This window comes from Tamandua tetradactyla, chromosome 17 (assembly GCF_023851605.1).
Source record: "Tamandua tetradactyla isolate mTamTet1 chromosome 17, mTamTet1.pri, whole genome shotgun sequence".
Taxonomy (NCBI): domain Eukaryota; kingdom Metazoa; phylum Chordata; class Mammalia; order Pilosa; family Myrmecophagidae; genus Tamandua; species Tamandua tetradactyla.
This window is the reverse complement of record NC_135343.1, coordinates 48,870,658-48,895,601: the sequence shown is the minus strand read 5'-3', so window position 1 is coordinate 48,895,601 and position 24,944 is coordinate 48,870,658. Positions and strand designations below refer to the sequence as shown.

The window sequence follows — 24,944 nt, the reverse complement described above, 5'->3', positions numbered from 1 at the left end:
CCATCTATCCTAGCAAGAAGTCAATAAATAATGGCTACAGTTGAAAAATCAAGGGGTAAGCATACTATTTAGAAATTTAAATAACCACCTGAAAAGCTAAAAGTAGGAACACCAAGAGTGGGGGGAAGCTAGCAGCTTCATTTCATAATCCATTAATTTTTTTAAACATAGATATATATTACCTTGACCAAAAAAGAGAAAAAGAATTATCTACTTAGAACAAACACATCTAAGGACATAAGAACATTATTTTACCAGACATACAGATTGAGTCCACAGTCGCTAAAACAGTCAAAATCGAGAAAAAGGATTCAATTACTGAGGTTAGTGGAGGGGAGGATGAAGATACACATCAAATACTCCATAAACGGCCATTTATTAAAAATTCAGGCTAGGCACTATTTCACGTTGGAGGCTGGAGTCTATAAGAGGATACCAATTATACACGGAACAACTAAACAATACAAGGTAAATGCTAGATGGCACATTAAGAACTGCCCCATACTATGGAAGAGAAGAATAAACTCCTTAGTAGCTGACACTGGCCATGGAATGCAAAGAGGAGGCAGATTTGGATATCAAGAGCCACAGAGAAGTGTGGGGTAGAAAATCACCTAAGATCCCTCTACTTCTATTCCTGGCATCCTCCAATTTATTGTCCACCAGGAAGCAGCAGTACCTCTTTAAAACTCAACTTTGATCATATCACCTATTGCTTTAAGAGGCTGATACTTAAATATGAACAGGTAAAACAGGCTCCAAAATCTTTGATTGGAGAACTTCACAGGAAGCTGACTGCCTTAGGTAGGCAACTAAAAGGACAAAAATTAAGAAATTTTTTAAAGTTAAATTAAGAAAAAATGAGTGAGCAGAAAAAGAAGTTAAAGACTAATATACAAATTTGCAGTTAAATTCATCTAGTCTTGAAGATAGCCATGGGAATTAGCAAGAACGCAAGTATCCAGAAGACATTTAAAAGATACATGAAAAGGGCCTGGGGTCTAGGTAAATATGGAGATGGAGAAGAAAGGAGTTTTTTAAAAAAACAAGTGAAATAAATAAATCAAGAAAAGGTTTCTGGAAGGTAGTAAATTTTAAAGGAGATAATGAGAACACCACGGCAGGGAGAATGAACTGAGGGCACATGGCTTTCCAAAAGCTATTCAATCAGAATTTTGTTTAGTGAAAAATAAACTAATCAGATTTAAGAATTAAGTAACAGAAATAGTTCTGAGAAAAGGTAGCTAAACTGAGATGCTTCAAATGTTTACTTTTTCAATGACAAGATTTAGTTAGTATACATGAGTTAACCCAAAATTCCTACGAACAAAGTGAAATACAGACTCTCATTGCATACAAAAAAAAAATGTTTTTTACACAGATTGTTGAAGAAGAAAAAGGAACAAAAAAGTTGCCCTTTAAATGTTGGCAGTTGTTTATCTCTAACATGAGGATGAGGAGAAAGATTTCTATCTAGGGATAGAAACCAAAGTAGGAATCAAGTTTCTGAATCCATCATTCATGGGGTTTTTTTTATTCCCTCCTATTTCCTTATGGCTAGCAATTTTCAGGTAGAAGTTCTAACTCCCCAAAGGAGGAAAACTAAGCAAGTTAGTTTCTCCTATACTAATAGGAAGTAGGAAGAAAGAATTATCCCAACACAAACAGGACAAATCAGGCATTCAATTTGTAAGGTTGTGAACTCAGATCATTAGAACAGAAGAAACTGATTACCCACTGATAGAAGAACTCACCTTCTAGAAAAGCAAATTCATCTACGGCTTCTATTGCATTATCTGAAAAACAAGGAAAAGAGACACCTGATTAATTGAGGTCTTTTGAACCTCAGCCCAAAACGGTACAATCCACACAATGAAGGGCATGAGCTTTACGCAAAAGAGAACATTCATAAAATGTGCCCCTTGCTGTCTTGAGCCTGCATTGAGATCCATTTCTGCTCCACCATCAATTCCTACACATCAACTGTCTCCCCACAAGAGTAAGAAAAGTCAGGGCATATGCTGTTCACTGGGGGAAGGTGAAAGAGGTCCTTAGTACACTCCTGGTTTAAACCTAAATCGATTTATCCCCTTTGCTCTGAAAGTCATCAAAGAAATTTGAGCAAATGATCTATGAAAGTTTGTAAAAGGGCAGTACAATACCAGCTAGAGAGAAGAGCCAGAAATCAAACCTACAGTTTCTACGGAAAAAGACATGTCAAGCCTGATACCACGGGGCAGAGTGTGAAGGGGCCTAGCCTGCTTTGGAGACCCCTACCTCCTTTCATATTCTGCCCCTCCAGCTACCCAATGCCCACAAACTCTCAAGTAGAGCCTTCAGGCACTACGGCACGCCCACAGGAAACAGCACTGTGAGAGACCCTGTGGCACCCTCACCGCACAGCGGCACAGCGAGGCCCCCTCAAGCAGTGAATGGGGAAACCTGGGCCAACCTCCTTTGTTCGCTCCCAGGTACCACAGGGACACACTACCCAGATCTCGCCTCTGGAGCGTTTTCCTTTTTCCTTGTTGAGCACAACAGTAGGCATCTTTTGCGATGGTCTCCACAAACAGTTCCTGTTAAACAAACAAGAGTTTATCAGTGGATTCCAGCACAATTGCGGTGAACAGATAGGTTCCTGCGGGGGACGGAGAAGAAGCGGTTCTGGGAATAGATGGGGAGGTTCTCATGGGAATTAAAGGTCCTTCTGGACGTCATAAAGGTCTATTCCTCTCCTCCCCCTTCCCTTAGCAGCACAGAATGACGCGGCCCTCCTCCCTTACTTGTAAATTCACCCCACCCGTGACTCCTACAAGTTCTGTTAGGCACTGAAAAAGCAAATTAAAGACTATGCCCACAAGTATGAACAAAGCAACACAACTACTGTAGGTATCTGCCCCTTCCCTTCGGTCTCCCAGCACCTACTTGGCAGCGCCCCCCACTGCTGAGCCTCGCCCAGCCGCCCCGCCCCGCCCCTCACTGCCCTCCCGCTCCACACAGTCCCCGGGGCGCACCGCACCGCGGCTCGCGCCAGAATGAAGATGGCCTCCTGTCCCGCGAGTGTCACGTCGGGGTCTGCCTTCACCAAGGCCTTCACTCGCGCCAGAGGTAGCCTCGAGAGACGGGCCCCAGGCGCGCTCGTCGGGGCTGGCGGTTGTGAAGCCGCCGCCTCCCCACCAGGCCCCTCCTCCTCCCGGGGCGACCCGCTCCCAGCCGCCGCCACCGCCGCCGCCGCCATCCCGGCCCCCAGCGTGCTGCGCGCGGCCACCGACTATGCGCGCGCACGCGGCGCCGGCCCCTTTCCCGCGCGGGGCGGAGGCCACGCCCCCGAGGGCACGTGGCCCCTCCCCTCTCGCGGCGGGGCCCGGGGAAAGCCCGGCGGGTAGGCGGGGGCCGGTAGGGAGTGTGCAGCCTGTGGGTGAACTCTGTCCCGTACCTTGCCGCCGCTGGGCCCCCGGTAACTCCGTGGCCGTTCTCCAGGGACCCTCCGGTGCGGCCGAGCCTAGTTAGGTACCGTCCTTTAATAAAATCGATGATCGGACCGGGCTGTCCAGACCCGACCCTTGAGAGGGTTTCAGCTGAGGCAATCACCCTCGGCGGGCAGAGCAAATGCCGGAGGGAGGCCGGGGTGCCCGGGCGCGCGCAGCATCCGGGGCCGGGGGTGCCGAAGAGGGCGCGAGATCCGGAGCCGGCTCGGGGAGAGCCAAGTTTTAGGTGCTCTTACGGGAGGGGTGGGGCTCTGGCTCTGGCTCTGGCTTGCAGAAACGGAAGAAGTTGTTTCCCTGCCGAGGAGAAAGTCGCCGAGGCTGGAGAGCGCAGAGGTGTGAGGGCGGGCGGCCGCCGTGTTGATGATGGGTTGCGCCAGAGCATTGGTTCATCACCGTTTTGGTTTCGGGGTTCTCTTTACACACTTAAAAATTATTGCGGACCTCAAAGAGCTTTTGTTTCAATAGGTTGTGTCTATGGGCGTTAGAGAATAAAACGATTTTAAAATGTTAACTCATTTAAAATAATAATCCCATTTCAAGTTAACATAAGTAACATGCTATGACAAGTAACTTCGAAAATAAAGAATTTAATGAGAAAAGTGGCATCCGGTTTAGGTTTTTGTCTGTCTCAATAGACAACTGGATTTTCATAGCTGCTTTTTTATCAATATGTTCCCGTTTTCACTTTTCGGGTAGCTCTGGAAAAATACTGTCATCTTGAGAGAACGAGAATAAAAAAGAAATTTCTTCCTAGCGTTATTCAAAAAATAGTTCTGACTTCATAGACCCATGACAAATCACACTAGCATAGAATAGTTCATATCTACAATATCAGGTTTAATCTGTCAGTTTTAACAGTAGTAGCTCACATTTTTTTGAGCACTTACTATGTGCATGGTTAAAAGTGCTAAGTCATTTCCTTACATAATTTTCATAATGCCCTATTGAGACAGGTGATATTTTAACTTCATTTTACTGTTGATGAAATTGAGGCAGAGTAGTTGATCTTTCACCCACAGCTGGAATGTGGTTAAAACCCAAATGAAGTTGGATTAAATGATACTGGAAATCACTCTCCTTTCCAAAATTTATGTGGTAAACCCTGCAAGTGGCTGAATTAGCACAGAGAGGCTCCGCTACAGTACAGCAAACAGCATGGCCCAGAATTAAAACCTGCAGAAGGGGAGTCTTGAGTCACTGAAAATTTCACTAGAGCCTACTTTAAGGCTTCTCTTGAGTCCGTCATCAGGTTAGTTTGTGGGCACTACAATGCATGGAAAGCTCCATACCAGATCCATAAAGGCATGGTGGGATTCTTGTATCTTCAGTAGAGCACTTAACAGGAGCAACAGTTCAGCAATCTCAAAGGACAAATTACTAACTGTAGCCAAAATTTTGAGTTGGCAAAATAGAGTTGACTATCATGGGGGCAGGATGAGTTAGGACTTAAGGTAGGGAGTGAGTTAAGTTGGCTTTTAAAGGTTTCTCCCTTCCATCACTCTTTCTTCACATTTTTCTCTGTTACTCACATTTTCCCTTTTCTTCCCCCCATGCCACCTTTTGCCTCACCACTTGAACATTTTCACACTTGGCCCAGTCCCACCTTCCTTTCCCAGGTTTTATAATAACAAAAAGAGGTTCATTTAGACCACTCAGGATTTCCTGACCAAGCCCTGAAAGGCATTAAGGTATCTTCAAAAGGGAAATCATATTTTCTGTCTTTGAATTTCAGTGGCAAAAAAGGCAGGAGAAACAGGAAAACAAAGGTCAAAAAAGCCAAGAAAGAAAATAAAATGTTTGCATATCAGTTCTAATGAATGAAAGTTTAAAAATGTCTTTAAAAGGCTACAAGAGGAAAATTAATACAAAAACAAAATGTTATGTGAAGCATTTTATGTAATAAATTAGTGGTTAAAGACAGCTTACCATCTACCCTGCTGGGGTAAGAGTTCTTCCAGGAAATATGTATGTGGAGGACACTGGTAACACTTCATCTCTGAATTATTTTTAAAAAATAATTGTATATATGTGCATGTTGTATGTACATATGTGTATATTATTGTATATGCATTTGTGTGTACACACACGTTTGAGGGTCAAATGGTTAAAAATCACAAGGAAACAGAGGGTATGGTAGATAAAAAAAAATCCATAGGACTGTATAAAAAGGGAAAGGGAAAGGAGCTTGGCCACAGAAACCTTGGAATGCAGGAATGCTCAGACACTCACAGAGAGAAAAATAAAAGGAAAAACAAAAGATAAAAAGGAAACGATTACTCTTACTCAATTCATCGTTAAAAGAAATTGTTTAGGCAGTTCTCCCAATTCCCCCCCCCCCCCCAATTTTGACTGAAATAATACAAACTCAATGTGGGTGTCAAGGCTTTGCATGGTCAGTCTCCTTCTAGCCATCCCCCCCAAAACTCACCACCCCCCACCCCAGCCCCATCGTACATCTTCCCCTCTCTACACTCTATCCACATAGCTTTTATCTTCAGTTCTTCAGCAATTCTGCCTGGAAAACTTTTCTCACCTTTCCTCAAATCCCAGCCTTACCTCCTTATGGAAGCCTTCTTCAACCCACTCTCCCTCAGACAGGTTAAATCCCTCCTACCACTGAGCACCTTTCCTAGTACTGATCATTGAATGCAAGCCTGCATTTGCCAGTGTGATTATTTAATGTTTGTCTCCTCCCCTTCCCTGCCACCCCAGACTGTAAACGCCTTTCAGGCAGTGTCTCTGCTTTTGTTCCCTGAGTCTCCAGTCTGTGGTACAATGTCTGGCACTTAGTAATAGAAGATTACTGAATGAATGACTCATCAGCAGTGACTCACCTGGAAGTGACCCCTGCCTACAGAGTTGTATCAGACACTGGCAAAGTATCCTTTGAAAATTCCAATCAAGTGTTTCTAGTAACTCTCATAAGGGGAATACCATCCTTTCAACCTTCAGAATCACTGCCTTGGGCAATTAATTTAGAGTTTGTATGTTTGTTTTGTTTCATTTAATGGCAGGGAATGTTGAAAGTATGAAAGAAATGTGACTGACTTTTATAAATTATTAAAGCCTGAAAATGAGATAGATTCTGGTAATGATCCCTTTGGATCATTTCCTCTCATTTATTTAGCTTTCTCTCAATGGAAACTGATCAATTGAACTTGCCACGCATTGAACTTGCTCTACCCTCTAATCTTTGGGACTTGTAGACTTTGGAACAGTTTATGAACTACCAGGATTAGCAATCTTGTAGGGCCAAAGCTCCCCTAAATAATCTCCCGTAGATTGCATTTTAGCTTCGTAGATTACAGAGCTGGATTTTCTTCATCTCAGGAAGTAGTGGAATGATTATGAGCTATGTATGGTCTTTAGGAACTACTTTAAAAAGAGGAGATCCTAAGAATTCAGGTGTTTAAATATATGAATGAAAGTTACCAAAGCACTTCGGTTATGGATTAAACTGCTATATGAAATGATTTAGCCAATAAAATGGCTACATATCATCAGTTATCCCATTACGGCTTACAATCAGCTGTACTTTTTAAATTAAGCCTAATTCAGGAGAATATTTAGGATATTATGATGATGTTTCATCAGATTTAATTTTCAAATTCTTCTATAGAACAACTGTGCAAGCTCTTCCACTCCATCCTGAGTATGCCATCTAGACTAGGATGGACCAGGAAACTTCAGGGTCTCAGAGCCAAGCCAAGCTCTCAGAACCAGCGCTGGAAGGCCCCAAGGGACTGAATTCATGAGACATGGCTTCAGCACAGAACCAGTTTTGACAAATATCACCCACTTGGGAAGATCAGTATGAGGTTTTATCACCTGAAGATGAGACAGAACAACTGCTTGACTGTAGCCTCAACATAATGTCAACCTTTGTTTGGTGAAAGAAACCAGGGTCAATGCTGACAAAACTACCCCAGCCATTTGACGGGGTAGAGTTGGGCTGCTACAATGTTCTAGAAAGAGGAACACACCCGAAGATGTTATCATGAAGGCCAAGTCCTTCAGCAAAAGAGCTCAGAAAGAGCTTACACATGTGGAGACAGCCTGCATCCTGGTGGCCAAATGGGGATGAGATTCATCAACCATTAAAAGTACTTTTTCCAAAGAAAGAAAATCTGTACATAAGAGAAAGTCCATACCAACTGCGAATAAAGCTTGACTTCCCACTAGCAATGCTCATAGAGGTTGGGTTTGTTAGTTGTTTTGTTGGCCATTTTGATAAGTTTCAGTAATTTTCCAGAATAGGCAGAAAACCGGGTTCAAACAGTCCTTTTCCCTGATCCAAGCTAGTCATAAGAAACCATGCCATATTTTTTTGTTTAAGAATGCAGAGTTTTTCACAAGAGAACTTTGGGCTTTACCCCGTCACCACTTCTTATCCTCTGGGGTAGGAGACTAGGAATGAGGTTGAATTCAAGGAGATGCTGGCAGTAAAGGCTGGAATGGCAGTTTGGTATCAAGACCCAAAAAAAGTATATTGTGATAGTTTAAAAATATGTCCACAGATTTTTAACATGCCCCCTTCAAAAGGTGAAGTCTTAAAGAGTTCTTGAGTGTGAGCTGGGCCAAGCTACTCACTTCTAATTACCAGAATGTGGTGGAAGAATGTTGTCTAGCTTTCAAGATTAGGTCAAAAAAGGCATTGTACAAGAGGACTATTAGAACTAATAAATGAGTTTAGCAAGGTTGCAGGATAAAAGACGAAAATACCCAAACCAACTGCATTTCTATACATTAGTAATGAACATTCCAAAAAAAAATGAAATTAAAACATTTTAAAAAACAATTCCCTTTATAGCATCAAAATGAGAATAAAATACTTAGGAGTAAATTTAACCCAAAAAAAAGCACAAAATTTGTACACTAAAAAGCTAGAAAACATCAGGACTGGAATAGTTAGTATTGTTAAAAAAGATGGCAATACCCCCAAATTGATCTACAGATTAAACAAAATTCCCTTAACACACACACACACTTTTCCCAGATACACATAAGCCTCATGTCATCTCCATGGACCTAAAATTCTAATTTACCCCTGACCCAATACTCACAATTATTGTATTTGATTTTGTCAACTTTCAGAACTCTTTCATGATGTTCTTAGAACTCATAAATTCTAGAAAATCTAAGGAAACTCTCAGCTTCCTTAATAAAATGTAATTTACCACTGTTGTTGGTGAGACGAAAGCAAAAATCTAATGCTTATCCCAAATTTCTTTCCTTGTCTCTCATTAATAGCCTCTCTCACCTCAATACTGGCCTCAGGGGGAGCTATGACCCTTTTAACCTGAGACAGAAAGAGTAGACAAAAAAATCTTGCCACTAATTCTCTATACTATAATTTATGTTCTTAAATTCAGTAATGTTTAGCTATCTTTTAGAGAAAAAAAATCTATAAATCATTACTGTTGATCTACGTTGTTTTTATTACCTTACTTTAAAATGGGCAAATATAAAATTTGGTATACATTTCATATATATATATATATATATATATATATATATATACACACACACACATATATATCTTATTTACTTTAAAACCCAAACAAATCTAAAAATTAAAAACAAACCTACAAAACCAATACAAACTCAAATTGAAAGCATCAGTGTGATGGATGGTGTTTTCCTAAAACTAAATTGCCAGTGTTGGGTTTTATAGCCCTGTTATTTGTGTGTTTTCTACTTCACTTTTTGTCCACTTGATTCTTTTAAATTTGAACTATTTGGGATGGTCACTTGTGTCTTTCTCCTTGTCATTGTAGAATTTATCTTTTTTATTAATAAACTTGTTTAAACCACTGATCCATACTCCACAATCATGCATAAACAATGTTGGAGCTCAAAATTAGAAGTACCATTGAACAAAAAAGCACTTCTTTGTTTTTATTTGTTTGTTTCTCTTTTTTTTTCCTGTTTTTTTTCATTGTTTTTTTAACTGCTATTGAATTGCTATAAGTCCAGATGTTCCATTGGTCTGCTCTCAGCATGATACAGCTTGATGACAAGGCATCCTTTTGAACTGAGGATTCCTATACTGCCGTTGAGCCAGGAATTCACTCAATTTCCCACCACTTTTCTCTAGTCAAACTTACTGCAAAATCTTTATTCCCATTTCCTGCCATGATATATATTTGTTCTTCTGTTGGCATCAACATGATGATAAACACAAACTCATCCTCTTGCACTGAAATAATGTGATAGGACACTTAAAATTTATTTTTGTGAGATCACCTTCAAAGCAAAAACACAAAACTTGAAAACTCTTGTGGAACGTTCTCTCCCTCAAGAACACATCTAGAGACCCACTTTGAGAAACGCAGCTTTAAAACACTACTGAATCACAGCCAAAACATAAAAAGAGGATGACCAAAGTCTTGTCAGGTAACCAACTTTGGGAAATAACTACAGGGAATGTCATACAACTGGGTAATCTGGTTTGCAGAATACCGTTTACCCATCTTCAGCGTGAAGCCCTTTTCAGGCCTGCTTGTCAGCCTCACCCACCCACGGTCAGATGAGAGCCCCTGCTGCTGCCAGACTTGGGTCATTGCCCCATCTTCTCCTGCCATGAGAAGACCTGACTTCCCCAAAGTCAATGCTGGGCTTGATTCTGCCCTCCAGGATCAAGGAAACCCTTACTCAGAGGAGGGACAACCTCGATTACCCAAAAGGCCGAATGGGATCTCCTCATCATTCTATGTAATATGTATGGGGGGGCAGGCCTCTCATTGCATTGATTCTCATGCCTGCTTACTCATTTGTTTCTCACTCTCTCTCATGGCCTTGGGTAAGGACTCCTTGCCAGCTTTAATTATGAACAAATTCACTATCTCCCTATACTGTTCACTCAAAGATTGTAAACAGGAATACCTCCACTAATCACTGATCCCACCAAACCTGCCCCCTCTGTCCTCTGAACTCCCTCCTCAAGCTGCGTCTGTCTCCATCCCTTTACCTCCTACCCCACCCCAGCGCAATCATGAAGCAAGATGCTACAGAAAGTCTCAGTAGTCATTAGTGCGTATAGACATTGTTTTCCTAGGCCTGAGGAGCTATTAAGTACAAAGCCAAGGGGATTTGGTGACAGGAAATCCAACTATAGAAAAAATGGGTGAATTACTTTGGATTGCTGAAAAGTTCTCTTCAAGAAAAAGAGATTTCCTTTTGATACCTATAGCCAGGGGCCCTTTCCATAACCATCCCATTTATAGCACCACTGCCCCACACTCTTAAATTATGTTCAAAGTCAGATAAAACCTTACATGTGAATAGATAAAGCTAGTAAAGTGAATGTACTGAAAACAAAGTTATATGAATAGCATAGCATTAAGATTAAAAGAGCAGAAAAGAGATTAAGGAGAATAAACATTGAGAATAAATAATATAAAATATTAAATATTAAAAAGCAGAAGTTTAAAAGGTAAAATGGACCAAAAAAAGTTAAAGAAAGTAAAATTAACTAAATAAATGTAATAGAAAGAAAAGAATCACCCATTAAAAAGAAGGAAAACCAAAATATAGTAAAAAAAAAAAATACAGCTTGCAAGGGCAAACATTCTCTGATAGGGCAAATGGGGTAGGTCCTTTGATGTATAATACAGGGTTCCTACTTGATCGATTTCCAAGGATTGAGAGCCACTGAAGGCAGTGGCTGAGGGTCTGTTTTCTGGGGAGATAACCCCAGGTCAGCAAGCCCCAGCACAGAGAAGGCCACAACAGCAAGCTTCATTCAGGGCCTCACTATTCAGCTCAAGCTTTCAGGCATACTAGGAACTTTTATTTGCATAAGAAGAAGATTTGCCATTAAACAGTAAATTGCTCCAGTTGATTTTCCAACTTAGCCCTAATAGGTATGCAAAATCAGAGCCAAACTGGATGGTTTCCCCATAATAGTGAGCATGCCTGCCAGTCCTTATTAACTATGTATTGCCTGAGAGGTCAACGCTTACAGAATCTGCTTAGGACCCTTATGTATTACATCTATACCTCACACTTAACATCCACTAATTCACAAAGTGGTGGATTCCAGGAGTGCAGTCATAATACAGGCTACCCCGACTGTTTTTGTATTGCTCTAGCTGTATCTGCTTCTATCTGGCAATTAACAATGTGAAAATACTGGAGAGCCGCTCACCACCTGTCCCCAATCTAGTGGGAACTGGCTTGGCTAATTAATGCCTTCCGAAAATCGCCTTCTCTGGCCGGTGCAGTGGCAGGAGCTTCAACCTCTTTATTAAGAAAAGCAGAAGCATAATTATTTGGGGATAAGGAGTAGTGGACAGAGGGTTCCTTTTAGGGCATTCTTCCAAAAAGTACCTTCCGGACACATTACTACGGGATTATGTTCTCAGAACAAGACTGAAAAAAGGAAGAGAGAAATCAGTATGAATGGAAGGCCTTGAAGTTCATAGAGGTAAAAACTGAAGGGCTTTTTTTGCCTTATTCATTTCTCCACCCAAATAGCAAAGACTCCACTTCTCAACCACCCCCACCCTTGGACATACTGCCCTCCACACCCCCATCATCTGGGTTTGGAACTTGGTTTCACTGCAAGGGGCAGAAGAGGTAGGGCAGGATGGCTACACCTGGCAGAGTGGTGCTACGGAGCCCAGGCTGGCCTCCCTGCCTTGGTCAGAAAGAGCCTCCCCTCTCCCTAAGGAAAGCTGTGGCTAAAATGGGTTGGTTTTTAACCACTTCTTACCTACATGGTTGTTTACATACATGATAAAACAAAACCAAGTTTCCAAATCTTTCCAGTCCAGTCAACCATCTGTTACGAAGGTTAGACTTCAAAGTATGATCTTCATCAGTTATGAATAGTTTTGTGCTTCAAAATAGACTTTAACTGGCAAATGTCAAGGAAGAGCCAAAGATCTCAAGAAAGGAGATCATTGGAGCCAGGCAGGGATCTCAGAAGAATTCCATGGCCTTCTTCCTTCTGCAGGGGTGCTCAATGGAGGTTCAGACCCCTCATTATTGGGGGATGTTCTAGTTTGCTAGCTGCCAGAATGCAATATACCAGAAATAGAATGGCTTTTAAAAATGGGTAATTAATAAGTTATAAGTTTACAGTTCTAAGGCTGAGAAAATGTCCCAATTAAAACAAATCTATAGAAATGTCCAATTTAAGGCATCCAGGGAAAGATACCTTGGTTTAAGAAGGCCGATAACGTTCAATGTTTCTTTCAGCTGGAAGGGCACATGGCGAACATGACAGTACCTGCTGGCTTTCTCATGGCTCTACAAAAGGGACTCTCTCCAAAATGTTTCCTCTTTTAAAGGATTCCGGTAAGCAACTCCACCATCAATGGGTGGAGACACACCTCCATGGAAATCATCTAATCAAAAGTTACCTCCCACAGTTGGGTGGGTCACATCTCCATGGGAACAATCAAAATGCTCCCACCCAGCAATATTGAATGAGGATTAAAGGACATGGCTTTTCTGGGGTTCACCATAGATTCAAACTGGCACAGGGGCTCACCTGAAAGGAAAATAAAGAGGAGAAGGGGGAAATAAAAGACTTTCCAGGTACAATAACGATCACAAGCAGGAATAAGGAAATAAATGCTCAATGCCATATGTCATTTAACAATTCAGAATCCACTTTCTGAAATGGAAAGACATTAGGACTGGAGGTTAAAAGATGTTTAAAAGATGTGAACTCCTGTTTCAGCCGCTGTCACTTACCTTGGGCAATTCACTTTACCTCTGGTAAATAAGAGGTACCTTGGATCTGTTTCTGCTAAAAAAAAATCACGACATGATAATGGTGCTTTTTTGTTCCAATACAGGGACATTTATTTTTTTAAGTTGTGCTAGAAAGTCTATTTTAAAAATTATGATTTCTACCCCATGTCATCAGAACTAATGGACACTTACACAATTACCTTTGTGTATACTGCAGAGCAAAGCTGCTATAGTTGTGATAGCAGTGATTACACAGCTGCATACATTTGGTATGAAACTATACACTGAACAGGTTGATTTCACTGTATGCAAGTTATCCCTTGATAAATCTGACTTTAAAAATACACTTAAAATATATAAAACTCAAAAACCACTGGGCTAGATGAAAAAGCCAGTTATATATTCCACAAATATTTGTTGAGATCTACTAAGATTGAGCATCGCGCCAGGTATGGTGTGATGGTGGAAACAGTACCCTCAGTTCTGCCCTTTGGAGCTCATGGTATAACTGGAGAGAAAAACATTAAACTAATTTCTTACAATAGATCATTAATGTAATTTTTTTTTTTTTGCATGGACAGGCACCAGGAATCGAACCCAGGTCTCCAGCATGACAGGTGAGAACTCTGCCTGCTGACCTACCATGGCCCGCCCTTAAATATAATTTTAATAGGGCTAGAAAGAAGCCCTACCAAGCTTAATTTTAAAATTATTAAAATGATTAATTAGAAAAAACTGCTACTGTTACAATGCCACCTTGCAAATTTACTAATGTGAAAGCTTCATAAAAGTTTACATTTGGCTTTAAAAAAAAGGATATATGAGCTTGTGGTAGAAGAAGATGGCAGAATAAGATGATTCAGGAGGCTGTTCCCCCACAGAATCTTTGAACAACTAGCAAAAACTGGCAGTACCATCTTCTTCAAAACTCTAGGAAAGGATTAAAAGGCTTGCGGTAGCCGGGCGAGGGCTAAGACAAGAAAACACAGCATTAAATATGGTAGGAAATGCTCCCAGTGCTTTTGGTTTTTTTGCTTCCTTATTTATTTATTTTTGTTAGAGAAGTTTTAAGTTTACAGAAAAGTCATACATGAAATGCAAGAGTTCCCATATGCTACCTATTACTTTAGTGTGGTACATTTGCTGTAATTGATACAAGAGCATTTTTATAATTGTATGATTTTGTGTGTGTGTGTATGAATTTCTTCTTTTTTTATTGGAGAAGTTGTGGGTTTACAGAACAATCATGTGTAAAATACAGGACCCACATAGAACACTCTAGTATGAACATCTTGCATTGATGTAGTACATTTGCCACAATTGATGAAAGCACATTTTTATAATTGTGCTATTAACTACAGTCCACAGTTTAACTTAGGGTTCCCTGTGTAGTGTTGTTCCATGGGTGTATATTTTTTAATTTTTACTCTATTTCCATATATACAACTAATATTTCCCATTTTACCCGTACTGGGATAGGTATTTCAATGCTGTTAATTACATTCACAATATTGTGCGAGCATCTCTGACCTTCCCTCTGCTCTCCCTCTTTTATGCCTTCTCTCCCTCTTGTCCTCATCTTCATTTTTACCATGATATTAGTATCATGAGCTCTGAAATGCCCCCACGCTGCCACTCAGTAGGTACTTGTTCTTTGTTAAATGAATAAATGAATGGAAGGACTGCTCAGTGTAATGTCATCTGGAAAATGTGCACATGAAGTTATTATGAGACAAAACAAATCCCAGTGAGGATTATTCTTGATTGATTGTCAGCACTTCACAGGGTCTGGAGGGATATAAATAACCTGGCGGCTAATTGTCCTGTGGCAGAGGGAACAGGGAGTGGAAAAGCGGGCTGTGGAGAGAATCATCTTGTCCATGGGCCTTCCATTACAATTTGGCTGAGGGCAAACCTTGTCTGTTAGTGACACAGATGTGGATCTAGTCTCTCTAAACACAAGCCGACCTCTCAATGCTGTACATTCCTCTTCAGGGACCTTAAACAAAAAGTGGAAGAGCCTGTGTTGAACCTTGGAGTTCTTGCTGGCCACTCTCCCACACGTTCCCCAGCATGGTGTGGAGCCAGCCTGTACTTCCATTGTGCATCCCTGGCCCTGTTTCTGGAGCAAGCAGAGTAACCCCTAGGCACATACTGCAGTGCCTGTGAAGCAAGGTAGAATAGGACATTAACGCTGTGGTCACTAGTCTTCTGTTCATCTTCAAAAGAGTTAATACAGAGCTGCAAACTTCATGTGACAAAAATTTCCCCTAAAGCCCTGAAACCTCCCCCAAACCATTGAAACCTCACAAAACCACAAAAGCCTGTAAAATCCTGGACCCAAAGCAAACCCTTAGTTAATAATAGAAAACCTGGGGTTGTGAAGTTAAACATCTGCCCAAAGACAAATTTTGGATATGTGATGGGCTTGTCATAGGCATCAATAGTTATCTCTTCCTGAAACAGGTGCTAACACTGTAAGCACCTGGTTAATACAAACCATGTAAGTCCCTAATGATCAAAGGTCACTCACTGTGAGAACCTACACAAAGAAAATATCTAGTGCTTATATGGAAAACTACTGCCAACAAGACTTCATATAAAGTGAGCTAAACCCAACCCACTCAGTGTGTGTCCCTCCCTTGAGCACGTCTACATTAACCTCTTTAATGTATCTCTTTTTTTAACAAATGCCTCTTTTTTAATAAACTTTACTACTAATTCCTACTAGCTCTCTTGTTTCTAAATTCTTTTAGGGTCAAGACTAATGAACCTGGATTGGGGCTCAGCTGGGACAATTTGCCAGCCAGGCATGGGTTACCCTGTATGTCAGTGCTAGTCAACGGGGGCAGCCTGAGTGAACAAGGAAACTCGTTTCTGACTTGCCCTCTGGGGACATGCTCTGCACTCTTCAGGCAGAAGTAGCTTGTGAACATCCAAAGCATTGTAAGAAACAATTAAGTCAAAGCAGCCTGGAGCAAAAGATTCCTGGCATTAATACACACAACAGAGCACCCCAGAGAAGGGGAGGGGTGGTCTATTTCATAGGGAGTAGAGGGAACCTGTACACTGGGGAATTCCTAAAACCACAAGAAATCACAAGTTCAGAACAAGATGCAGTCTCAAAAGAGATGGAGAGAAAACTTTGCATTTCACTTTCCCATGGGATAATCTTCTTGATAAGAGGGCTAAACTCTGAAGGAGAATACCAGCCAATGCAGAGTCAATTTATGAAGACTGCAAAAGATACTTTTTGGTATTGATTTGTTTGATTTTGTTAGCTCCTGACAGGAAATCAGGATCAAGGAAATCTGTTATATCATTAGCTGGATACAAACTTAAGGAACAGACAGATCAGGGACTAAATCCCAGAGTTTTCATATTAAAATATTAAAATGTACAGTGTGCAACAAAAGGTTATGAAGCAAACAAACAAAAAAACAACAAGAAATAGTGGTCTTTCCACAGGAACAAGATAAAAATTTAGAAACCATCAATGAAGAAGACCAAACTTTGGACATACCAAAGACTTAAAAAAAAAAAAAATCTGTGTATGTGTGTGTGTATAAAAGAAACATTATGATTAATATATTGAAATAGGAATTCTGTGCACACTGGTATTTTGCTCCATTCTTAAAATGCCTCATTGGAGGCATTTTATACAATTAGAGATTGTATTTGTCTTTTAAAAAAAAATTCCTTTAGAGATGTTCTCATGAAAGTTGGGTAATGGATTATTCAAGAAGAATGGGATCTAATAAATGGCCCCCCATGTTTAATCATCAGCTCTATCAAAGTGGTCTGTGATCACTTAAAGTCTCAAAGTCCAGTCCAGAGACCAGCCCAAAACCCAAATTTCAGCTGCGAGGGAAGATTTTCAGAGTCCTGATAATTTACGACAGAAAAGATGCAACTGACTAAAATATGAATGCCAGAAGTCCCTGACACAGTTTTATAGACGTTCTAGTTTTCTAGCTGCCAGAATGCAATATACCAGCAACAGAAAGGCTTTTAAAAAGGGGAATTTAATAAGTTGCTAGTTCACAGTTCTAAGGCTGAGAAAATGTCCCAATTAAAACAAGTCTATAGAAATACCCAATCAAAGGCATCCATCCAGGGAAAGACACTTTGGTTCAACAAGGCCAGTGAAGTTCAGGGTTTCTCTCTCAAGTGAGAAGGCACATGGTGAACACAGTCAGGGCTTCTCTCCCAGCTGGAAGGGCACATGGTGAACACAGCATCATCTGCTAGCTTTCTTTCCTGGCTTCCTGTTTCATGAAGCTCCTTGGGAGGCGTTTTCCTTCTTCATCTCCAAAGGTCACTGGCTCGTGGACTCTCTGCTTTGCGGTGCTGCAGCATTCTATGCTCTCTCCGAATCTCTTTCCTTCTCCAAAATGTTTCCTCTTTTATAGGACTCCAGAAACTTATCAAGACCCACCTAAATGGTGGTCATGTAATCCACCTTAATAACCACTCTTGATTAAATCACATTTCCAGGGAGATGATCTGATTACAGTTTCAAACATACAATATTGAATAGGGATTATTCTGCCTTTATGAAATGGGATTTAGATTAAAACATGGCTTTTCTAGGGGACATACATCCTTTCAAACCAGCACAACAGACATGGTCACTGAGGGGCTGAAGAGAAGAAGACACAGAGCCCAATGTGGAGGAATTAGAATTTATCTAACAGTCTGATGTTTACAATCAGGTGAAGTTTGCTTTCAGGAAGACTTGTCTTCCCCGGGAGATGATCTCAGTGCTTGTGTTGAATCCCAGCCTTCAGTGAGTCTCAACAAATAAATTCACCCTTTGTTTGGTATTCTGTGTGGAGCAACTTCTTAGCCATTTTTAACATTTCTGGGTTTTAAAAAAAAAAATTCCTTTAGAGATGTTCTCATGAAAGTTGGGTAATGGGTTATTCAAGAAGAATGGGGTCTAACAAATGGCCCCGCATGTTTAATCATCAGCTCTATCAAAGTGGTCTGTGATCACTTAAAGTCTCAAAGTCCAGTCCAGAGACCAACCCAAAACCCAAATTTCAGCTGCGAGGGAAGATTTTCAGAGTCTTGATAACTGGGAGTCAGTTGCTGGCTCCCCACAGCTTCTGACCCTCACCTTCTCAACTGCATCTTCACCTGTGCCTCTGCCTAAACCCTTGCCTTATCTGGCTTCCCTCCAAACTCATATCCCCTCCTAACCTGACCTACTGTCCTGCTTTTTAAAAAGGTCAGACTCTGATAAGGGAAGTCAAAAAAAAATAATTAAGGAAATGCACACAAATCAAATGCTGGTGGACGTTTGATAGAACAAGGTGCTCTCAACTTTCCTCATGCCAACTCTTCCCCACGCTTCTCCTGGCCACAAGGCTTTTTCCTTTTTTGGAAACCCTGGGTGACTACAAAGCCTTTGATTGTTCCTTTACTGCTTTATGCATATCACTCCGGTCTTCCCCAAAGCAACATGTATTCTTTGAACCAGAGATGATGTCCTTTTGTACTCCTGACAGCACCAAAGAGAGGTTTCAAAGTACTTGCTTAATAAATATTTACTGACTGGGGTTCTTTGGTTAATTAATTTAGAACTCAATTATTCTTTAATCCTTAAGTGTGCTCACTAAAAATTTACAGAGTTAACCTCAACATATAAATATCAGTGAGATATGATGCAGAAAATACAGTGGCATCAATGGATTATTTATCAAATGGATGAAGTTTTTTTGACTATTGTCTAAGAGGGGAGAACAAACATAAGCAAGTGTATTTATATTCTGTATCAAACTCTAGGATATTAGAGACTTTAAATATTTCCTAACCCAAATCCCCTCTCTGGCTTGAAGTGAGAAAGCAGAAGGCTAGAGTACTTAAGGGAATTGCCCAGCTTTCCAAGAGAGAATTATCTCCTGATTTATCATAGAAATGTTTACAATCCCTTTGTTGCATCATATACATTTTTCTAACTTTTTTATTGTGAAAATTTTCAAACAGACAGAAAAGTTGAGAGAAAAGCACATTTATCTTCCACCTACATTCAGTATTGTTAACATTTTGGCATTAAAGAAGTTTGCAGACACTTTTACATTTCACCCCTAAGTACCAGGCATAGACAGTCTTCTATGTAGCCACGAGATCACTATTACACCAAATGCAAGTAACAAATATTCCATAATATCATTTAATAACCAGTCCAAATTCAAATTTCCCCCCTTCCGCAGCAATATCTTTTATAGCTTGTTTTTTTATTTTTAACTTGGATCCAATCAAATATGCATTTCATTTCATTTTCATGACTCGTCATCTCTTTTATAGAATAGTCCCTCCACTTTTTCTCTTACTATTAATAGTTTGAAATAGTTCAACTGAATTATTATGTGGAAAGTCCCACATCATGGATAACATTATATGTATATTTTCAAATATACAGCACCTTCTTACCCATAATATTATACTTGAATTAGTGCAATTTCCTACTTGTATAAAAAAGTGTTCTTCATGTCTATCCTTGTTTCTAACATACTTGATTAAAAAACAGCATACATGTGAAAAGTACACCAGTGATATGTATGCACACTCATTTATTGTGCACCTCCATAAATTATCACAAATTGAGCACACCTGTGCAACCACCACACAAGCAGTAGATCACTGAAATTCCAGATCCTGCCTCCTGCCCCTGCCTTCTTCCACAAAGATAACCATGATCTTGATTTCTAAAATCATACATTTAGTTTTGCCTGGTTTTGTCTTTATATAAACAGAAAAATACAGGGTGTAGTCTTTTGGAAGCATGCTATATTTTAATCACTGTTATTATCTACACCTCCCTTCCCATCCCTTTCTCACTGAGGATGCATGTCTTATTTGGTTTTCTATCTTCCTGGTTCCCAGACCAGTAACTTGCTTCCAGCAGCTATTCAGTATGTTCAGTAAACAAATGAAGAAATGAATCCTCACACAAGTAGCCAATGACTGGACCAATTTTCAAATTTGGGCCTCTTTACTTTAAGCTAATGAATTTGTGTTTCACTTTGGGAACAATTTGCATATAAATGATCTCATTAGTTCCAGACAAGAAATATTGGAGAATCTGGAGAGTTCTAGTGATGATCCTGCCCTTAAAATAGCTGAAGCCAGTAAGCCTTCAAGTCAAGCTAGTCAATGCAATTTGATGATAACACAACACTTTAGCCTTGGACTCAATGTCACATAGAAGTTGTAAGCATGCAACTGGATTTTAGATATGTACTTTTAAAGGTGAGTAGGTTAGGGCAGCTCAAGTCTTATGAGGAGTTAAGACTTCACTCAGCTAGAGAGTTCAAATAGAGTTGAGAGGCTACTCTGAGGCTGCTTTTACACAAACTTCAGTTAGGCATTGCAATCTATCATAACTTTCCAAACCCCAACCAAAACTATTCCAGCCAACCCTAAAGAACACCTGGGACAATATATAAGATTCTACAAAGGTTCCATGCCCTAGGGTAACTTTCCAGAAACCTACAATCTCCAGATGGGTCTCTGGACCAATTGAGTCCTGAAACCTAGAGGGGCCAGCCTTTCCAGAACATCAGGTAGTTCCATCTCCCTACCCCTTATTATTGACAGCCCTTCCAACTTGAAAAAGGTAGAATGGGCATAGCCCAAGTACCCCTAAAGAGTGGGAGAAAGATCAAAGGTGATGGTGGAGTTATACAGAGAAGGTAGGGTTTAACAAACAAGTATGATTCCTGAATCATTATATTGATATCTCTCTTAATCTCGAGTATCTTAGAGCAGCTAGGAGTAAAAACCTAAAATTATGGAATTGTAACCCACACCAAAGTCTGAAATATATCCTACAACTAATTGTTTTGCTGTGCTTTGAAGTTTATTGCTTTTTTGTATATATGTTATTTTTTACAAAAAAGATAAAAAGTGATGATAAAAATATTTATATATTCCTTCTAGCCTCCAATGTTCTGGAGCAGCTAGAAAGAAAAATCTGAGATGATGATATGGTAGCCCATGACAAACTCTGGAATCTGTCCTGTAACTATTGAAGAGTGGTTTGAAAACCAGGATTTTTTCTTTCTTTGTCTTGTAGATACATATATATATGATAAAAATATTTTAAATTTTTTAGCTTTTTATACAGTAAAAAAGTTAAAAAAAGATTTCACTCAGCTAGCTCCATAAAAAAGAAGGTCTAAGACCCTGAGACTACAGTACAGTACTGAGTTATAGTGCACACCAAGAGTTGCTGGGGCAGTTCTGTATGAAGGACTGGTCACCTACAGCCTTACCCATCATTGCAATGCTTCCCCCACTATTTATTTCTTGGGCATCAGGATGTACCAACTCCCCCCGCCACCCCATCACCACCACACCTCTCAAGTGAAGAGAGACTGGAGTCCTTAAGCCTTCTCTTGACCAAAGTCTCTCCATTGTCTTCCCTACAGGGTCTCAGGAGGATGGGAGGCAGCAGGATCGCATGCCTGAGTTTTCCCATGTCTTAGGAATCTGTGAGGGAAAAGAACCTGCTTCCAGCTCCACTTCTGGAACTAGAAAGTTGGCCCTCAATCAGATTGACACAGACCTTGACTATTATGCTAACACAGGGAGCTTTATCATGAAGGCTATGGGGAGTCACTGATACATGGATTTGAAGCATGGGACAGACATAATTGGAGTATACCTCAGGAAGATCTTTTTGGCATCAATGGGCAGGAGGAAAAACTGAAAGCAGAGAATCCAATTAGGAAGTGAGTATAGTTGCCCATGTGGCAGATAATGAAGACCTCAACCTAGGCAGATGAATAGTTAGGGAAAGATACATGAGATGGCTGGGGTGACCAGGGCTGTAGTTAGTATGGTAGAATGAATGATATACCCCAATTTAGACCTGTTCTTAATCTTAATCCACATTCTGGTGGGTGTGAACCCATTGTAAAGAGGACTTCTTGAGGATGTTACTTTTAGTTAAGAGGTGGCCCAACTGAATGAGAGTGGGTCTTCATCCAGATTACTGAAGGCCTCATAATGATCCAGAAGCAGGAAGTTGCCAGTAAAGTCATCTCAAAGAGACAGAATGGGTCTGCAAGGCTGAGCAGATAGAAGGATTAAAAGCATCAAAGCAGGGTGGTTAGGCATGAAAGCAAAGAAAAAGAAGCATCACGATGGTGAGCATCCACAGAGCCTATTTAAGAAATGCCCGTGGGAGACAGCCGCTCAGCCAATGGTTTTGAATATTCTGGTGCCATTGGAAAGGCCATCCATGCAGTGAAAAGGGCAGTGTCAGGCTTTCCCAGCTTAGTGCCAGCAAACATTTGAACCATCTAGCTCACTCCCCTCATGTGGATTCTATGCCCACTAGGCAACCTTCTGATAATTTGCCCTCCTTGGAGGTCTGTCTTCAGTGAAAGAATGTGTAAGCCACGTGAAAACAAGTATTTCAGATGCAGAGGTGATTCCAGTACTCTTGTGAATCAATATATTGACATTCTGGTTTCATGCATCAGCTTTCTGAGCTGAATTCATTAGAGTTGAACCTGAGGTTCTGCAGTTTGTGTGCTGACAGATCCTGTATCTAAACCTGCAGGACAGAGACCACACCCTAGGCAGAGGTGCTGCCACCCTATGAGTTCTCTCAGGAGGCAGCCAAATACTCATCCCCTGACAGCCCCACACTGCGTTTGGCAAACATACGTTTTCTCTGAAACTCCTCTGAGCTTTGTACCTGACTGCTGACTGTGAGTACATTGATTTACAGGTAAAGAACAGGTTGTTGACTGGCAAATCTCTGATCCCAATGAAGGAAGAGGACACTAGAGTAAAATCAGGGCAAATATGACCTTCCTCATGGACCAGCTAAAGCATCTCCTAGTGCGTTTTTCTCCTGAAGGTTGGTACATGGTATCTGATGCCAGTTAATCTCAACTAATTTTGGTTAAGGAAATGCCATTTGTGTCTCTGGATTATGAGTATTGAGAATATTTTCATAGCTGTCAGTTTTCTCTACTATTAAATGAGGATAATAATATACACCAAGTCATTGATTTATGAGTCATTCATTCATTCATTCAACAAACATGATTGAGTGCCTGCCATGGGAGAGGCACCAGGCCAGGCCCTGGGGATACCAGGGGAATAAGTGAGGCATGGTCCCTACCTTCTAATGGGGAAGATGTCACTTAAATTAATAATGGCAATTGATAAATTAATTTGTTAATTAATTACAGTTGTGGTGTGAGAAAGGCAAAGAAAAATTCTTTGGGGAGGATTAAATAAGAAAACCTGGTTTTCTGCCCACTGCACCTCTTTGGGTGGTTCATGTCCAAGACCAGGAGGCAAGTACACAGTCTCTCCCTAGCTCATTTGATGTCTTCCTCATTTTATCTTCCAATAGGACATAATCCTCAAATGAAACTCTAAAAAGACTAGCCTATTGGGATCAAACAATTGATCATTATTTCCAGTGTTGAAAAACAATGCAGCAAGAGAACCAGTACAAGATGCTTGCATCTTTCTGATTCCAGACACCACTCTGTCTCTGTTTCCTGAACAGGTTAGCCAAGGAAACCTGGGCCACTGGGCCTTGTGTATTTTTCTTTCTCAATTCCCCCTTTTCAAACCCTCTCTTTGCTTGGTTTCCATCACATCCAATATCCTAGTTTCTCCTCTCTCTCTCCGGCCACTCCTCAATCTCCCTGCTGCCCTTTCCAGGGCTCAGTCTTCACACTTCCTTTGTTCATTCTAGATTCTCCTAGGTAATCTCATCCAGGGGTATGGCTTTGAGCACCAAATTTATATTTGCAGCCCCAGACTCTCCACTGAGTTTTAAGCTTATATAGCCAGCGATCTATTCCTTAAAAGCTCACAATTATCTCAAAATTGACATGTTTTGAAAGAAACTCTGGATTTTACCTTTTCCTCTTCTCAGCGAGTTCCTCCCATACTCTTCTAATCAAAGGTTATGGGTCCACTAGTCATACAGATGCTCATGCACGAAATCAGAGAGTTCTTTCTGTTACCTTCCTTTTCCTTTCCCTTACCCTCATAGCCTGTCTGTTAATAAGTCCTCTCAGTTCTTCCTGCCAATCAAGTCCATCCACCTCTCCGCATCTCCAATGCTAGCATTCTAGCCCCTCATCATCACCTCTCCTCTGGACCACTCCAGTAGTGTCCAGCTGGTTCTCCATATTTCTAGCTCATCTCTGCAGAACAGCTGGAGCAATCATTTCAAGATGTGAATCTAAAGAAACCAACCTACCCTGCTGGGAGATTGGCTCACACTGCATCCAGAATAAAACCCTAACTCCTCTAACTTCCGGGTACTGCTTCTGTCTACCTCAAAACTCTCTGTGCTCCAGCCTCACTGGCCTTTCATTCCCTTGAACACACGGTGGTTTTTCTAGTCTCTGAGCCCCTACGTGCTATTCCCTCTACCTGGAAGGCTCTTCTGTTAGTTTCTTCTTTAAATCATAGCTTGAGAGGTTTTAAAGCATATCTACAATGTCTCCATCAAAAGATGGAGTCTAATTAGAGAGAAGATTCTCTTCTAATAAACAAAATGCACAGACGTGACTCTGTGTAACTTCTAAGATGAGATTTAAAAAAGATGATACAACTTTCTTCACCTGGGATGCTCTCCTAGGAGGCTCACCCTGGGAACCTGGCCAGCATACTGCAAGGAAGCCACACAGCCACATGGAGAGGTCACATGTTGGTGTTGTGATTGACAGCCCCAGCGGAGGTCCCTGCCAACAGCTGGAG

At 40.8% G+C, this 24,944-nt stretch overlaps 1 protein-coding gene and 1 long non-coding RNA gene across 2 annotated transcripts in view; one reads left to right on the top strand and one right to left on the bottom strand.

Moving 5' to 3' along the window:
* The window catches only part of POLE4 (DNA polymerase epsilon 4, accessory subunit), a 31,008-nt gene extending 27,765 nt beyond the window's left edge, over window positions 1–3,243 (bottom strand). The window contains exons 1-3 of the mRNA XM_077134686.1: window positions 3,020–3,243; window positions 2,492–2,576; window positions 1,755–1,796 (exon numbers count right to left, since the gene is read on the bottom strand). Of these exons, the coding sequence (XP_076990801.1) occupies window positions 1,755–1,796; window positions 2,492–2,576; window positions 3,020–3,238 (346 nt within the window). The 5' untranslated portion in view covers window positions 3,239–3,243. The remainder of the gene's footprint in view (window positions 1–1,754; window positions 1,797–2,491; window positions 2,577–3,019) is intronic.
* Window positions 3,244–12,689: 9,446 nt separating this feature from the next.
* LOC143661609 (uncharacterized) lies at window positions 12,690–24,944 on the top strand. The gene is made up of 4 exons (XR_013164722.1): window positions 12,690–12,791; window positions 13,775–13,810; window positions 22,942–23,073; window positions 24,826–24,944. It is a non-coding gene; the product is annotated as an uncharacterized LOC143661609 (long non-coding RNA).